Source organism: Oncorhynchus clarkii, chromosome 20 (assembly GCF_045791955.1).
Source record: "Oncorhynchus clarkii lewisi isolate Uvic-CL-2024 chromosome 20, UVic_Ocla_1.0, whole genome shotgun sequence".
Classification (NCBI taxonomy): Eukaryota; Metazoa; Chordata; class Actinopteri; order Salmoniformes; family Salmonidae; genus Oncorhynchus; species Oncorhynchus clarkii.
This window is the reverse complement of record NC_092166.1, coordinates 11,471,553-11,489,649: the sequence shown is the minus strand read 5'-3', so window position 1 is coordinate 11,489,649 and position 18,097 is coordinate 11,471,553. Positions and strand designations below refer to the sequence as shown.

Sequence of the window (18,097 nt, the reverse complement as noted above, 5' to 3'; positions counted from 1 at the left end):
CAATTAAACTGGGGAAATGGACAATACATTTATTTTATTCACCTTAATTGACTATTACTAATAGATATGGCAACTGAGACCTTCATATTTAATCAATACGTTTCATCAAATACCTATCTGTATTGTGTGCTGTGCACCACCTTCTCACACACAAGACACCAGATAGCCAATGGAAGGCCTCATTGCACGAGCCAACCGACTCCCTGGCAACGTGTCCCGCGCGCTCATTGGTAGAAGGTTGGAGAATTCAACTTTGGGACGATTTACACGAGCCATTCGCGTGCAGCTTCCTCTATAAATATGACCGTAGGTGAAAGTGACAGTGTTGACTTGTTATCAACACCGTACTGGAAGGTCGTTTACTGCAGGATGTAGCCTCAGCAATAGCTACGTTGTAATAAACACCTGTAACGAACAGCGTTGGTCAGGGAAAAAAAACATGACCGGTGTTTGAATATTTCTCAATAGGCTGGACTTTATTAAACAATTGTGGGACAAATGATTTGCTGAAGTTGACTGGACGATTGTGGGATATTAAAAATTGAAGATGCCGGCTGAAATTTTGGAGAAAACTTCCCCCTCTTCTGTTGCAGCCACTCTGTCGAGCGTAAATGGAAATCCGGATAAACCAAGGACTGCCTCGGGGGACAGAAAGGTAGGCCTACAGAAAAGCACGGAAATAAAAACGATTCCTTTTTTTATATGTCAATTGTTGTTAATAAGTTACGTTACATGTCTAATAATCATGGCGTTTGTTTGTTTTATTTAAAGTCTTCTAAACCAATTATGGAGAAGAGAAGACGCGCGCGAATCAACGAAAGCCTTGGACAGCTCAAGACCCTCATACTGGACGCTCTAAAGAAAGATGTACGTTTTTAAAAAAGCTTTTATAATCATAGAAATTTATGTCTACGACATATGCTTCTATAATTATGTTAATTTGATGGATTGGAACGAAGCTCAAATAGATTATTAATCATGTGTACTATTCTTCTTGATGTGTATTTAGAACTCCAGGCATTCGAAGCTGGAGAAGGCGGACATCCTTGAGATGACTGTGAAGCACCTAAGGAATATGCAGCGTCTTCAAATGACTGGTAGGTTTCATTCTAGACGTGCATGTTTAAATTGTATCTGTGGCTGTTCCCAAGGTACTATATGCATAAGTCCATCAAACCTATTGATAGACCTACTGAGTATTATATAATTACATTTAAAGGATTTTCTGAACAATATATCCTCAAATACATAATATTATTTCACTTTACAGGTGCTATAAGCACGGATTCATCAGTCCTTGGCAAGTACAGAGCGGGATTCAGCGAGTGCATGAGTGAAGTCACCCGTTTTCTGTCCACACGTGAAGGGATGAACATGGAGGTCATGTCCCAACTTCTCAGCCACTTAGCCGGTTGTGTGTCACAGATCAACACCGTAAACTACTCAACTCATCGCCAGAGCCTCACCTACCCTGCGCATCCAACGCTTGGCCAAGCCATTGTGCAAATCCCAAGTGCGTCGCCTCAGTTGAATGTAATCATGCCTTGCAAAAGTGGCTCGCCAATCAACTTCACGTCCGAAGTGGCTAAATTCTACAGCGGACTTCAGATTGTTTCAGCGACAGATGGACAATTCGCCTTTCTGATTCCAAGCGCGGCCCTTGCGCAAATGAGCGTGCCAAACGCCCTACATGGCAATCCAACAGTTGCGGTGGCGGTGTCACCTGTTGCACCTCCCATCACTGCAGACTCCGTGTGGAGACCATGGTAGGGTCATTAGACTGAAGGACTTTTATGCACCATAACACATTTTTTTCTGATATATGAGTTTTTGTATATTTTTGTATAGGCTGCTCAAATCAATAGTCAAGAGTGATGCTTACTCACATGTTGTTGTTCTTTGATGGAGAATACACTTTTCCATGAGATATATTTTCAGTGATGTCATGATCATGTTTTATTGTTGTGATACAACAATTATTCAAATGCCCTCAAATGCCTTCCTTCAGGAAATCAATAAATTCCTCAAATGAAATTGCAATGTTTAACACCTGAAAATTGTGACTTCTTAACTACATTTAAAATAATTGTCTATCCTTGACCTAATGATACCCACATGAAAATCTACTACAGTTTACTATAGAATACTACAGTACTTAGAATTATGTTGTAAACTGTAGTATATTGTAGAGTACTATACTACACAGTAATATATCTTGATCATGTGTTGTACTTACTATAGAATACACTACTGTTCAAAGAAAAATCCATGTCTCAGACTGGCCAATAAAAAGAAAAGATTAAGATGGGCAAAAGAACACAGACACCGGACAGAGGAACTCTGCCTAGAAGGCCAGCATCCTGGAGTCACCTCTTCACTGTTGATGTTGAGACTGGTGTTTTGCGGGTACTATTTAATGAAGCTGCCAGTTGAGGACTTGTGAGGCATCTGTTTCTCAAACTAGACCCTCTAATGTACTTGTCCTCTTGCTCAGTTGTGCACCGGGGCCTCCCACTCCTCTTTCTATTCTGGTTAGACCAGTTTGCGCTGTTCTGTGAAGGGAGTAGTACACAGTGTTGTACGGGATCTTTATTTTCTTGGCAATTTCTAGCATGGAATAGCAAAAGGGTTTTCTAATGATCAATTAGCCTTTTAAAATGATAAACTTGGATTAGCTAACACAACGTGCCATTGGAACACAGGAGTGATGGTTGCCGATCATGGGCCTCTGTACGCCTATGTAGATATTCCATTAAAAAATCTCCAGTTTCCAGCTATAATAGTCATTTACAACATTAACAATGCCTACACTGTATTTCTGGTCAATTTGACATTATTGTTATGGACAAAAATGTATTTTTCTTTCAAAAACAAGACATTTCTAAGTGACCCCAAACTTTTGAACGGTAGTGTATATATAGAATACAGTATACTGTAGAATACTAAAGTAAATACAACAATATACTCCAGACCGCAACACCACTACAGTAAATACTACAGTAATATCTGCAAAAACACTACAGTCCATAAAAACACTACAGTCATTTCTATAATATATACTACAGTATTTCATTTGCATATACCCTGCCCATTCCCCTCCCCTATATCCCAATTTGTTCAGCTCATAAGTGAGAAACCTACATGACAGGTATAGATCACATATTGTGTTCCCTATAGGTTACAGAAAATAGCAGAAGCTCTGAACCATCCATTCAGACCTCATTCCTACCTACCTACCTACCTACCTACCTACCTACCTACCTTTCTACCTACCTACCTACCTACCTACCTACCTACCTACCTACCTACCTACCTTTCTACCTACCTACCTACCTACCTACCTACCTACCTACCTACCTACCTACCTGCCTGCCTACCTACCTACCTACCTACCTACCTACCTACCTACCTACCTACCTACCTACCTACCTACCTGCCTGCCTGCCTGCCTGCCTGCCTGCCTGCCTATCTACCTGCCTGCCTGCCTGCCTATCTACCTGCCTGCCTGCCTGCCTGCCTATCTACCTGCCTGCCTGCCTATCTACCTGCCTGCCTGCCTATCTACCTGCCTGCCTGCCTGCCTGCCTGCCTGCCTGCCTGCCTGCCTGCCTATCTACCTGCCTGCCTGCCTGCCTGCCTGCCTGCCTGCCTGCCTGCCTGCCTGCCTGCCTGCCTATCTACCTGCCTGCCTGCCTGCCTGCCTATCTAGCTGCCTGCCTGCCTATCTAGCTGCCTGCCTGCCTGCCTGCCTATCTACCTGCCTGCCTGCCTGCCTGCCTATCTACCTGCCTGCCTGCCTATCTAGCTGCCTGCCTGCCTGCCTGCCTATCTACCTGCCTGCCTGCCTGCCTGCCTATCTACCTGCCTGCCTGCCTATCTAGCTGCCTGCCTGCCTGCCTGCCTATCTACCTGCCTGCCTGCCTGCCTGCCTATCTACCTGCCTGCCTGCCTATCTCGCTGCCTGCCTGCCTGCCTGCCTATCTACCTGCCTGCCTGCCTATCTACCTGCCTGCCTGCCTATCTAGCTGCCTGCCTGCCTGCCTGCCTATCTATCTACCTGCCTGCCTGCCTGCCTATCTACCTGCCTGCCTGCCTGCCTATCTACCTGCCTGCCTGCCTGCCTGCCTGCCTGCCTGCCTGCCTGCCTGCCTGCCTGCCTATCTACCTGCCTGCCTGCCTGCCTGCCTGCCTGCCTATCTACCTGCCTGCCTGCCTGCCTGCCTATCTACCTGCCTGCCTGCCTGCCTGCCTATCTACCTGCCTGCCTGCCTGCCTGCCTATCTACCTGCCTGCCTGCCTGCCTGCCTGCCTTTCTACCTACCTACCTACCTACCTACCTACCTACCTACCTACCTACCTGCCTGCCTACCTACCTACCTACCTACCTACCTACCTACCTACCTACCTACCTACCTACCTGCCTGCCTGCCTGCCTGCCTACCTACCTACCTACCTACCTACTTACAGGTTATGGAAAATGTGCTATTTGAGTATTTTGTTGAGTACAAAGCCCCCACTGCTATGTCAAAGATAATTTAAAACAATTTACTATAGTAAATACAACAGTAATGTCTGCAAAAAAACAACAGTAAATACTACAGTATACCATAGTGATGTCCGCAACACTACAGTAAATACTACAGTATACTATAGTCATGTCCGCAACACTACAGTAAATACTACAGTATACTATAGTCATGTCCGCAACACTACAGTAAATACTACAGTATACTATAGTCATGTCCGCAACACTACAGTAAATACTACAGTATACTATAGTCATGTCCGCAACACTACAGTAAATACTACAGTATACTATAGTCACGTCTGCAACACTACAGTAAATACTACAGTATACTATAGTCATGTCCGCAACACTACAGTACATACTACAGTATACTATAGTAATGTCTGCAAAGTATTCACTGTAGTGTTTTGGGGGGATTTTAGTCTGCAAAAACACTATAGTGAATACCACAGTAAAGTCCACAAAAAACAACACAATCAATACAATAGCATTTAACCATAGTATACTAGTATTTTGTCATGTGGGTGTACTGTGATTGAATACCCTATTAAGGCTGATCTAACCACAGAAATAAATGAAACACAGAATTATCGGATCTTGGACTATGGCCCCGAACACAGAACGTCTCTTTCTGCCGAGCGAACTCAAATACTTCCAAATGTTGACATCTTCCTTCTCATCCAACCTCACCTCTGAGCCAACATTGATCGGTGGAGGGGCATGCAGGAGTTCTATGAATTAAGATTCAAGCCGGCACTGTCGACGTACACCAACCCATGGTCATGTTCTAGTGCTCTGACTCTAGTGTTATCTTCCCATCTCATCCCTGTTAGCCTCATCTGTCTTCTACTTCTTTTTTTCTCTCCCCCCCCAGCTGGAAAGAAATAACTCCTAGATGAGGTGAGGAACCTGAGAGGTCGTGAGAATGACTCTCAGCCCAGCAGGCAACAGCCAGGATAGGGGTGGGGGAGGTGGATAGTCTGTCGGACATGAGCAGGGCTGGCTGCCACAGAGGAAGTCTTGATATACAGGACAGGAGCTGAACATGGGGAGGGAAGGTTCCAGAGGAAGAGAGGGTGGAGAGAGAGGTTCTGGAGGGAGGGTAGGGAGAGAGTTGGGAGGGCCAGACAAAATGTTCCTAGCTTGTTACCAATAGCCAATGACTATATACATGTGACCACGCAATGACTTTATGGTGACCCCCTCCATGCATGCTGTTGCTCCGGGTAGAGGTTACCAGAGGGGACAGATCTAGGGTGTGAATGATGGGCTTAACGACAACAAAAGTAATGTCAAGCTACATTTTAAACTGGGTGGTTCGAGCACTGAATGCGGATTGGCTAAAAGCTGTGGTATATCAGACCGTATACCAGGGGTATGACAAAATATTTATTTTAACTGCTCTAACCAGTTTATAATAGCAATAAGGCACCACAGGGATTTGTGGTGTATGGCCAATATACCACGGCTAAGGTACTCTGCGTTGCTTTGTGCATAAGAACAGCCCCTCCTCGGGCCTCATTGCTTAAGTATACTACATTAAATGTATGAGGTTCAGGAGTTTTATAATGTGCTTTTCATTCTTTAGAATATTTATCTTAAAAAACTAGATATGCTTTTACATAGGTAGTGGTAAGAAATGATACAGAAACAAGGTAACTTGCGTTTTGCTCCCCAAGGTGTGACAATGCTCCGCTTGTGAGTCAATAAGATTAAAGGGATACACCCAAAAATCACAATGCCTTTTGAATGTAACTGGATGGAGGCAAGTCAGACTAATAGCTAAATTATTCAAAGTGACCTGAATCCCTATTTGATTTACACACAGGAAGTGCATGTTTGCACATGGGATGTTGGCGGCTTATCTTAGCGACAGGCGAGTAATAGCGCTGCTGTCTATTTAACGGTCTGGCACCCAGCTAATGGAGTGACAAGCACAGTGTGTGACCAGTGTGTGTCCAGGGTTGAATGATCCCACAGAGGGCCATAAGGAGAGCTTGACCAGGGGTCACAGGTGCCTGTCACTCTGCCTCACAGGACTGGACTAGTCTAGAACCAGATCTGTTTGTGTTGCCTAGAACCAGATCTGTTAGTGTTGCCTTGCAACTCTGTTTGGCATGACAATGACCATATGAGTTGGCAAGAAAAGCACAAACAGATCTGGGACCAGGCTTGGACTGGACAGCTCCAATACAACATGCAGTCTGAAATAGTCTAGTCCCTCTGTCACTATAGGACACCATTTTGACAACATGAAGAAGGTAGAGCTGGTGGAAAATGAGAGAGCAATAATCTGAGTGTTTGTGATTGAATTGATCTATAAAAAAAGCAAAAAAAATCAGCAATTTACCTCCATGGTCTTATTGTAAGAGTGCAGACATTAGTCTGCATTACAAACTTGCCTGAAAATAATTTCCAATGTGTAGTATTTGAAGTGATACAGGGCAATTGGGTATTTTTGTCACACTTTTAAGATATCACCCCTAGAAAATGGCTGAACACCTTTGCTTTTTTCAACTTTGGTGGCTCAGTAACATAATTATGTTCCATCATAAAAGGTATTTTCATTATCAAACAACTTTCTAACTCAACATATTTTCAACTTGGAAACACAGCAAAATCCCTCTCTCTCTTCCCAAATAATGTCAGTCAAACCCGCTCCTGCTCATAATGCAGTTGATTAAGTTTACAGTACATCTCTGTTTGACCAAAACGTACCATCCTGGCAATGTGTAAGAGCCCTAAAAGCCAAATAGAGCCTCCCTGATCAGAACTGGCCTTTGAGAAAGGGCCCCACAACACAAAAACAAAGGCAGGCCCCTCAATGGCTCAATGGCTCCTCTCTGTGTGGCCCTCTCACTCTTCATAAAGGACCCTGCTCTTGTTTATCCAGGAAGAGGTTTAATGGTCCACAGGGGGGAGGACCATGCTGTCACTTTCACCAAGCTGGGACTAGAGGCTCATTGTTGAATAGGTCCCAAGACTCCTCTAAGGCCAGGCTACTCTCTTCAGAGACAAGAGGGCTACTACTGAGTCTCTGCTGAGGTTTGAGTTTCTTCTAGCCAATCGCCAGCTCCTCTCTCAACTCCTTCCTGTGGACCACCTGAAGTATAATGGATGCATTTGGACTGGTGTTGGGTGGAGACCGGCCCGAGATTTAACAACAGCTGAGGGTCACTCTACTCAGAGAAATATCAACACTGTTTACCAATGCTAGCTAAGACATGGGCCCAACCAGTCTCATTCTTCTCCTTTCCCCTCCTTCCTGCCTCTTTTCTTCTATTCCAGGCCTTCCATCTCGCCCCCTGGGTTTGATGCTCGTTTTTCCCATACCTTCTAAAAGGGAGTATGACAAGCTTTAAGTTAGCTTGGCCTGGCCCCTCAGTGTAATCTGTGATGGATGAGTTGTTGGTCACAAAGACAGTGACATGGTGACAGGAACCCTGCTATGGGAAACTGATCTTCCTGACATGTATCGGAAACCTCCGCTGTGACTGCCTCTATGGTGAATTGGCCTGTATTTTTCTTGGGGGCTGTAACAATGTTTCCAAGGGTGAACTCTATGGGCAAATAGTTCACATGCAATGGTGACGCTAAACAAATGCATAGATTATGCACTTGACATCAGTGGTGAATGAATTCAGATACTTGTGAACTAGAGAATGGCCCCTCGTCAACACATCCTATTCTCTTGTCTTTGAGTTATGAACTTGTTATTGAAAACAAGATAATTATTCTCAAGGACTTACATACTTGGACATGAAGGTTGTGCAGATACATGAATGTGTACCATAACAGGCCAGCAAACCCTTTCATGCTTGGGTATGAATGCCTAGATTTCTCTAGCTGTACATGCATAATGCATCGGTGACTATTAGTGTCCTTATAATGTTGTTCATTATTATCCAAAAGGCAAACACAGATCCTAGATTAGCACTCCTACTCTGAGACACTTTTTGAAGGTCCTATGCTGTGTTTACTTAGCTTTTAAAACAATGTTGTCAAGTGGCAACATGACAATCTGACATCTCAATGGTTGAGTTTTTCGCTGTAGAGACGACCATTGCTGTGGAATGATGTCACATGTCTCAAATCAAGGATATGACTACTGCACTTCATCACTAGCTACCAGACCTTCAAAGATGTTGGCTTTGGTTTCTGCCGGTCTCGTTTGAGGGCTCCTTTCTACTCCTGTTCTTATTACGTTTGGCTCTCTGCCCATATGGGGTTATGGCCAGTGCCATAAAGATACACTTTCACGGCAGGTGTCCCTTCAAAGTAAGACAGCCCCATAACTCAGGATGGTTCAGTTACAACCGTGGCCTTTTAGGCTGTCGGTCTTTCTGACGGGGCAGGCAGACAGGAGACTGAAGGACCATGTGCGAGGCATCTGAGGGTGACCATTGAGAAGGATTGCAAAAGTTGTATGGGGATTTTAGCGGTGTGTATGTATTCCTGACCCAAGGTGTGGTTTAGAGGGGATTTTAGCGGTGTGTATGCATTCCTGACCTAAGGTGTGGTTTAGAGGAGTTTTTAGGGGTGTGTATGTATCCCTTACCCAAGGTGTGTTTTAGAGGGGTTTTTAGCAGTGTGTATGTATCCCTGACAAAAGGTGTGTTTTAGAGGGGGTTTTAGCAGTGTGTATGTATCCCTGACCCAAGGTGTGGTTTAGAGGGGGTTTTAAGGGTGTTTATGTGGACTTGTGAATGCCTGGCCCAAAATATTGCAGGCCTGTTGCATCCTGGCTTATTGTGGTCCAAAAGGCATCCTGACTAGAAGCAGGACTTTCTGATCATGTTATCATTCTCTGAAAATATAATCATATGATTTTGTATCTGTTTGTTGGATCCTCACCTGAAGCATGGTAATTATAGCCTATGTCCCAGATCTGTTTGTGTTGTTTGTGTCCAACTCATATGGTGTTAGCACGACAATGACCATAGGAAAACAGCACAAACAGGTCTGGGACCAGGCTGTGGATATTCCTATTCAGAAGCCACCAACATGTAGTTCACTCCTCCACAGACTTCATAGTCTTTTAATGCTGAAGCCTCTACAACTCTTTCTCCACAACTCTTCATTGGCATCCCTATTGACTTGGCTATCTGCAAACTACACTGAATAACAATATGAAACACAACATGCAACGATTTCAACAATTTTACTGAGTTACAGTTCGTATAAGGAAATTGGTCAATTGAAGTAAATTAATTAGTCCCTAATCTATGTATTTCACATGACTGGGAATACAGCTATGTATCTATTGGTCACAGAAACCTTAATAAACAAAATGTAGGGGCGTGGATCAGAACACCAGTCAGTATCTGGTGTGACCCCCATTTGCCTCATGCACCTCGACACATCTCCTTCGCATAGAAGTTATAAGGCTGTGGAATGTTGTCCCACTCCTTTTCAATGGCTGTGCAAAGTTACTAGTTACTGGCGGGTACTGGAACACGCTGTCATACGCGCCAATCCAGAGCATCCCAAACACGCTCAATGGGTGGTGACATGTCTGGTGAGTAGGCAGGCCATGGAAGAACTGAGACATTTTCAGCTTCCAGGAATTGTGTACAGATCCTTGCAACATGGACTGTGCACTATCATACTGAAACATGTGATGATGTCGGCGGATAAATGGCCCGACAATGGGCCTCAGGATCTCGTCACGGTATGTCTGTGCATTCAAATTGCCATCAATAAAATGCAATTGCGTCCGTTGTCTGTAGCTTATGCCTGTCCATACCATAACCCCATCCCCCACCTTGGGGCATTCTGTTCAAACTGTTGACATCAGCAAACCGGTTGCTCATGTAACAGTATAACTTTAGTCCGTCCACTCACCGGGCTCGAACCAGGGACCCTCTGTACACATCAACAACTAACACCCACGAAGCATCGTTACCCATCGCTCCACAAAAGCCGCGGCCCTTGCAGAGCAAGGGGAACCACTACTTCAAGGTCTCAGAGCAAGTGACGTCACCGATTGAAACGCTATTAGCGCGCACCACCGCTAACTAGCTAGCCATTTCACATCGGTTACACTCACACTGTGCCATCTGCGTTGCACAGTTGAAACCTGTGAAGAACACACCTCTCCAGTGTGCCGGTGGCCATCGAAGGTGAGGCTTTGCCCACTTAAGTCGGTTAAAATGCCGAACTGGAGTCAGGTTAAGACAATGGTGAGGACAACGTGCAGATGAGCTTCCCTGAGACGGTTTCTGACAGTTTGTGCAGAAATTCTTTGGTTGTGCAAACCCACAGTTTCATCAGCTGTCTGGGTGGCTGGTCTCAGATGATCCCGCAGGTGAAGAAGCTGGATGTGGAGGTCCTGGGCTGGCGTGGTTACACGTGGTCTGCGGTTGTGAGGCAGGTTGGATGTTCTGCCAAATTCTCTAAAATGACATTGGAGGCGGCTTTTGGTAGATAAAAGAACATTCAATTCTCTGGTAACAGCTCTGGTGAACATTCCTGCAGTCAGCATGCCCATTGCACACTTCCTCAAAACTTGATACATCTTTGGCATTGTGTTGTGTGACAAAACTGCACATTTTAGAGTGGCCTTTTATTGTCCCCAGCACAAGGTGCAGCTGTGTAATGATCATACTGTTGAATCAGCTTCTTGATATGCCACACCTGTAAGGTGGATGGGTTATTTTGGCAAGGGAAATATCCTCGCTAACAGGTATGTAAACACATTGTGCACACAATTTGAGAGACATTTTATGGGATATTTTATTTCAGCTCATGAAACATGGGACCCACTTTACATGTTGTGTTTATACTTTTGCTCAGTGTATAATTGAAAACAACAATACAAATATTGAAATGGGGAATCTCCATTGAGATACAACAAAGCATGGGTTGCATGCATAATAACAAACACTCCATCTGGAGTGTCCCAAGTGTCACAAACAAAACCAGGATCTCCATTATAAGAGCAGGTCCCTCAGGTCCCTCTGTCCAGGGCTGCAGATTAATTCTTCCTCATTAATTGTAATTTGATAATAAGAAGCCTAAATTATCTTGTTATCCTCCCACAGAGGAGACTGGGTGAAGAGCGGTGCAGCTAGAAGAGATTACCATTTGGGTCTGCTCTCCTCGTCCACTTAACATCGGCATCAGGTCAGCTGTTCCTAATTTGGTCAGCGACACTCATTGTCTCATGCCTTGGGCGTTTGGATGCATAAAGTGGGAGTAATATTAACCTCCATGAATGAAAGGTAAACAGGCCTGTTTGTGTTTAAGGGGATGGGGCTCATCATTGTATCATGGTGCATGAGTATGAGGGAGAGACCTGTGGTAGAATGCGGCAGGTAGCCTAGTGGTTAAGAGCATTGGGCCAGTAATCGAAAGGTTTCTGGTTTGAATTCCTGAGCTGACTAGGTGAAAAATAGGTATATGTGCCCTTGAGCAAGGCACTTAAGAAGAGCATCTGCTAAATAACCTAAATGTTTAAAATGGCACTGAATCCACACTGCTGGCTCTCAATCCGCCATTGACAGAATCGGTCGACAACTGACTTTGTAAGTGAGATGATGAGGGTAAACATTGTAGATATAAAACATTACTGCCTTGCAAAATTGTTTTAGCCTGTAATGTAGACCTATTGTCTTTTATACGAGTGAATTGATATATGACCTTGTTAATAAAATTGGGTCTTATCTCTATGATGTCCTGACTTGAATCTGTTAAAATTACACTCTCACAACAAAGGCTATAACTGCCACAGAGGCTATAACTGCCCCAGTCTACAACTGCCCCAGAGTCTACAACTGCCCCAGAGTCTACAACTGCCCCAGAGGCTACAACTGCACCGGAGTCTACAACTGCCCCAGAGTCTACAACTGCCCCAGAGGCAACAACTGCCCCAGAGTCTACAACTGCCCCAAAGGCAACAACTGCCCCGGAGTCTACAATTGCCCCGGAGTCTACAACTGCCTCAGAGGCAACAACTGCCCCAGAGGCTATAACTGCCCCAGTTGTGTATTGCCTCAAAGCCTCTGACCACAAATGACGGCCATAACCAAAACCCTCTCCTCAGGTTCTAGATCTCAGACAACCTCTCCCCTTTGTCCCCTGAACTCTGGTCTTCCCTCTCAGCCACTCTCCTCTCCTTGGCTGTCCTAAACTCTGTGGGAAACCTCTCAGCACATTTGTGTCATCTGGACATTGTTTGTCCTGGGAGATAATGCCCCCACTTTGAGATCCCGCTTCCCTTCCATACAATCCCCACCCTCCCAGCTGAAGAGGTGCTGTGTGAAGTATGGTGCCCAGCACTAACTAGCCTATAAGTGAAGGACTGGGGGTTAAAAGGTGGTTTTCAACCAGCCTCGCAGGACAGCAGCACAGCATCTCAACTCCCTCCCCACTGCTGTAAATTTGCCAATCCATCACTTCTATTCCCCTGCTAATCTGGTAACTGTCAGTGATGGTCTAATGGATCTTAATGACTGATTTGATGGTGATGATAACTCTAGAAAGGAGATAAGAGAGTCTGGCTACTTGACCTCTCCTCAGGACATCAGTCATTACAGCTAGTGATTGGGTTGTTAGCTGTATGGTTGTAGTCAAGCTAATTTACAGTCTGATTGATTTATGTTGATGTTAGTATTTTACCTATAACTGTGCAAATAAAGATGGTAAACTTTAAATGTAAATAAAGGGACAAACTTCATACCGGTGCAACGCTGCTCTGCATTCCATACCGAGTAGCTGATTGATTGAAAAGACAAGTTATTATTTATTTGTCTTAATCTTAATCTTAGACTTGTTGTGCACCAAAGCTATAGGCAGCTGGCCCCAGGCATAAGCGACAAAAGCGGTTGCTTAGGGCCCCAGTTTTAGGAACTTCTATTGAGAGTAAGAATAGTAGTACACCAAGCGCAATTTCTACATTCGGCTGTGCTTCAGCAGTAGTTGGTAGTTAGTCTAGCCAGCTATCTAAACTTACAGTTATCATTGCCAAATACAAACCGGTAAGCAGGACACATACCCTTACCTCTAGGGGGCCCTCAATGATTTTGTTAGTAATTCTCACTCAGATATCATACTGTATTAACGTGGCATAAGTCATTGCAAAATGTGTAACTACGCCCCATGAGAAAATGTGTAGAATTGCAGGAAATTAACTTTCAAACTTACATTTTTCTCTCCGCTATCAAGAGGGGGACCGATAAAATGTTTTACTGCTAGTTGGGGGGGCTCCCCTACCAAATCTCGCTTAGGGCCCTTAAAGGCTCGGGCCGGCCCTGTTTATAGGATAAGTGATATTTGGGTGAACACCCCAGTACTTATATTGTGCTCATTTGGTGATCATTAGATATGTGTATCGGGACAAATATTTCCCCACAATTCATGTTTACCTCTTAGTTTTGGTCAAGAGAGGATTACTCTGTTTCATGCCATCCCTGGCAACTTTGGACGCTGCTACTTTGTCATTTGAATTGTGATGTCAGCTCAGACCAAGGACACAATTGACCCGATGACCCCTGACCCTTATAAACCCTGGGGTTAGAGTGCTTTATTCAAGGTGTTGCCATCTGTGGGCCCCACTCATCCCTTTCCCCCTAACCCCCTCCTTCCTCATCTCTCTCTTTTCTCTCCCTGGTACTATCATCTTCTCCTGTGTCCAGGGGCAGAGGGGTGTGAAGACAGGTCTCTGTGGACGACTTGTTTGTCTCGATCAACTTTTAAACCCCAGAATAAAAGAGTGAGAGAAGCTCTTAAATTGATCTCCATGGGGGAGATGTAGTATACACCTGCACCCATGCTTGTGTTTGTTGGATTTGTGTTCCAGAATTTTGTCTTCTCTGATTTCGCTATAACATGTTTGATCTTTTGCAGGGTCTTTCTTATTGAAATTATTTCTAATAAATCATAATACAAGAGTTATTCAAATATATTTCCAAATGGATTACTGCTTAGATTTTTTTTTAAATCATATCCATATGTTAACTGCATTGATTACTTTAAAATGGAGAGAAACAAGGTTACCACATTAATTATATTGTCTTCCACAGGACAGATAGTTTTATAGATGTTCAATTAGCCATATACAGATTGTCAGTTTAATGAATTAAGACTAATCAACTACACAAAACAACAAAGTTCATTGCTGGGGTGGTTGAAAGCTATATGTGAATTTGTTGTTGCATATCAACAGAGTTACCATCTACTACATCTAAACATGTGTGTTGATGTTTGAGAATCTACAAGTGACAGAGGTGCCGAAAGCACGAGTCAATGGAGGAATAGAGTCATCTGCTGGCAAGAGCATACATTGCAGTAGATATATCTGTTAGTATATGATTGAGTGGATGGTACTATGTTCATTACATAGTATCTAGAACATTAGGGATGAACTTTGAACCTCGCAAGGGATAGTTCATCCACCTCTCTTATCTCTCAGCTATGAGTGGGAAACACCGTCAGCCTGGTTATCAGTTTTGAGTTGAGTTAAGTCTGTACAATATTGACATTGGCAGTAGGAGAGATTTGTTTAAGCCCGTACCAATACTGCTTGTGTCTGCAAGACATCATATTATAAATTATTCAAAGCCAATACCTTCAAAATTAAATGAAATTCAGGTGGAATTCACTCTCATCTCATATACAGTATGTTGGTATATAAAATATTGTGTGTTTGATGTACGTAGATGGATAAAAAAAATCCAATCTGCATAGAGAAGTTATTACAAAGCTTCAGCCCATGTGCTGATGAACACCATTCACACAGTGAGAGTTATAGTCCCATTGCTACACTGTGAAGATTCTGCCCAGTCCTTTTTCATAATGTACTCAGTCGTGGTGCCGTCCCCTTCTTTGAAATGCACCATAAGTCTCAATGGGGAACATTTAGTCACTTTGCACTTGATAGTCATGTTGTCGTTGATGAACTGGACAGTACACTTGCTAGGGTTTGGTTTCTCTTCCAAGCTTTGGAAGGGGGTGGCTTTGGCTATAGAAGAGAAATTTCCTGGACACACCAGCTGGTCCCTCTCTAAGGAGACCAGACCCTGTCCTCTCAAAGGCTCAGGGCCTTTACAATACACATTACTCAGGTCCTCCACCAAGTGACCGTGCTCCGACACATAGTCATACAGATATAGCATGTGGCAGTCGCAGCTCCAGGGGTTCCTGCGCAGTCTCATCACGTTCTCGTGTAAGAACGCGTCAAAGAAGCCCTGAGGAAGGGTCTGGAGGTTGTTCTCTGAGAGGTACAGCTGCTCCAAGAAGGCCTGGTCCTCAAACAGCATGGCCTCCAGAGAGCTCAGGTTGTTATTCTGCAGGTGGACGATTTCAATATTTGTGAGATCTTGGAAGATAGTTCCCGGCAGCGATGTGAGCTGGTTCTCCGAGAGGTCCAGGTTTTGCAGGCCCGTCAGGTTCCGAAAGACATCCTCTGGAAGGTCAGTGAGCTGGTTCATTGACAGAAACAGGTGTGTGAGACTGGTTAGATGGCCGAATGAGTCAGGCGAAAGCTGAACCAGCCTGTTGCCTTTGAGATCCAGCTCTTTCAAGCCAACGGGAAAGGTTCCAGAGCTCACATTTGTGATCAAGTTGCTGCGAAGGTTCAGCTCCTCTAGTTTCTGTAAATGTGAAAAGACACCCTGAGGGAGGTAAGATATCTGGTTTCCCTGCAGGCAAAGCTCTTTCACATGGGAGATGTTGTGGAAAGTGTCGGGCAAGAGGACATTGATCATATTGTAGCCCAGTTTGAGGGACTCTAGCTGGGACAAGCCGCTGAGGAGCTCATTGTCCACCCTTGTGAGCATGTTCAGGGACAGGTCAAGAGCGTGAATACTCAGGTTCTGGAAGAGCTGCCTGGGCAGGTGGGAGATGATGTTGCCCTTCAGCTGAAGAGTCCTCAGCTTCTGAAGCGAACTGAAGAGGCTGTCATTCAGTGACTTGAACCTGTTGAAGTTGAGCAAAAGTTTGGTAAGGTTTCTCTGTTTGCTGAAAGTACCTGGGTTCAAACAATCCAGCCAAGAGTTGCCGCTGATCTCCAGCTCCTCGAGCCCGGTCAAGCGATCAAAGGCCATGGTGGAGACATCCTGCAGCAAATTGTTGAAGAAGACCAGCTTGGTGAGATGGCGGCTGTACTGCATCGTGATCGAGCCCAGGTGCGTCATTCCCGTCGTCATAATGACCAACTCCTTCACCTGTGTGGAGATGTTCATGGGCATGCTTCTCATGCTCTCCTCAGAACACATCACCTTAGTCGGCGTGAAACACTGGCATCTGGGAGGACAATTTATGTCGGAAGTGTTCCCTTGGTAAGAGAGGTGGAGCATCAGCCATAACATGGAACCAAAGTCTTTCCACATAATTCACTGTAGAAATAGAATGAAGAGATTTGAATGTATATTGTATATTATAGTATTTCAAATAACTCTGTTCTTTGAGTGAGCACATTGAGTACAGTGGGCAAAATAGAACACTTTTCCCCAAATGTATTGGGTGAAGGGAATTACAATTCAGCTAGATGCTGACTGTGATGTTGACATCAACCCTCAAGCAAAGCCTCCCTGATATTTAGCATTTCACAGAAAGTAATGCTATTAGCTAACAATTTTTAAGACATAGCAAGGCCATTGCTGACTGTTTGATAGTCTGTTTCTTAATCTCATAATCAAGAAAACCAGTCATAACATACCTGTGTTTTGTATCTTTGTTTAGAATTCCCAGAAAGCAGAGGAAATAAGTTCCCTTGTGGATTTGAGGGCTGAGTCCAACTGAGTCCAACACTGTGCAAATCCACCCACAACATACCTACATTAGGCAAGACAAACCCTTTGGCTGTTGGACAGATTCTGTCATTCAATCATTAGCTCACAGGGGACGGGGACGGGACAGTTTCCAAAATCAAATTGGGTTGCTGAGAATCAAAGTGGTTGGTATGATATACAGTAGACATAGGGGTCCCATTTTGGAGACACTCTACACTGGCCATTGGGTGCTGCACTGTGACTGCCCTCTGAATCAGCCTAAAGCGTGTGTGTGTGTGTGTGTGTGTCGGACATGTTGGGTTCAGGAAGCAGAAGAGAAATGTCCATCTCGAAGTATTATTTTATACCAGGCCATGTGCAAACACTTTTACCAGAGACCTTCCTAAAGCAATCAAGTGGCTCGTAGTACATTGCTCATCACATTCTATTAAAAACAGTAGCAGAGAAGAAGCAGAAAAAACAATACATTTTTCTGGCTTGGATGATAATTTAAGTGTGAGTCTTCACTAAACCGTTACTAGACAACTGCCGTCATGGGCCCCAGCTGAATCTCTTTTGAGTGCAATTTGCCTTGTTACAGTATATGCATAATGTGACTTCTTACTTAAAACCGGAATTTCTATTGTACCTGAAATTGTATTTATTGTTGTGTCATTAGACTACAGCAGGAAAATAATCCTGCAGCAACTGGAATTTTGGAATTATTGTGTGGATTATATTTAATGGACATTTTTTGTAAGGGTTGCTACATTTCTCGTTAGGGAACATTAAGTCAAGTCTGACATTTTAAAGTGGAAATGACAAAGCCGTTTTAATCATTGAAAATTCTCAGCAACAT

General features: G+C 44.2%; 2 protein-coding genes across 2 annotated transcripts; one reads left to right on the top strand and one right to left on the bottom strand.

The window, feature by feature from the left end:
* The first annotated feature begins 353 nt into the window (after positions 1–353).
* LOC139377263 (transcription factor HES-1-B-like) lies at positions 354–2,214 on the top strand. The gene is made up of 4 exons (XM_071120268.1): positions 354–655; positions 772–867; positions 1,010–1,097; positions 1,271–2,214. The coding sequence occupies exons 1-4, from the start codon at positions 548–550 to the stop codon at positions 1,768–1,770; spliced, it is 792 nt and encodes a 263-aa protein (XP_070976369.1). The 5' UTR covers positions 354–547; the 3' UTR covers positions 1,771–2,214.
* Positions 2,215–14,523: 12,309 nt separating this feature from the next.
* Positions 14,524–17,300, bottom strand: LOC139375892 (carboxypeptidase N subunit 2). Its single transcript, XM_071117839.1, has 2 exons — positions 17,187–17,300; positions 14,524–16,863 (listed from the first exon to the last, which is right to left on the bottom strand). Exon 2 carries the CDS (start codon positions 16,855–16,857, stop codon positions 15,259–15,261), a length of 1,599 nt encoding a protein of 532 aa, XP_070973940.1. The 5' UTR covers positions 16,858–16,863; positions 17,187–17,300; the 3' UTR covers positions 14,524–15,258.
* Positions 17,301–18,097: the final 797 nt, after the last annotated feature.

Coding starts and splice junctions, on each gene's coding strand:
- LOC139377263 (XM_071120268.1), top strand. CDS start 548: ATGCCGGCTGAAATTTTGGAGAAAACTTCCCCCTCTTCTGTTGCAGCC. Junction 656..771: donor CTGCCTCGGGGGACAGAAAG/GTAGGCCTACAG, acceptor TTTTATTTAAAG/TCTTCTAAACCAATTATGGA. Junction 1,098..1,270: donor GCAGCGTCTTCAAATGACTG/GTAGGTTTCATT, acceptor TTCACTTTACAG/GTGCTATAAGCACGGATTCA.
- LOC139375892 (XM_071117839.1), bottom strand. CDS start 16,857: ATGTGGAAAGACTTTGGTTCCATGTTATGGCTGATGCTCCACCTCTCT.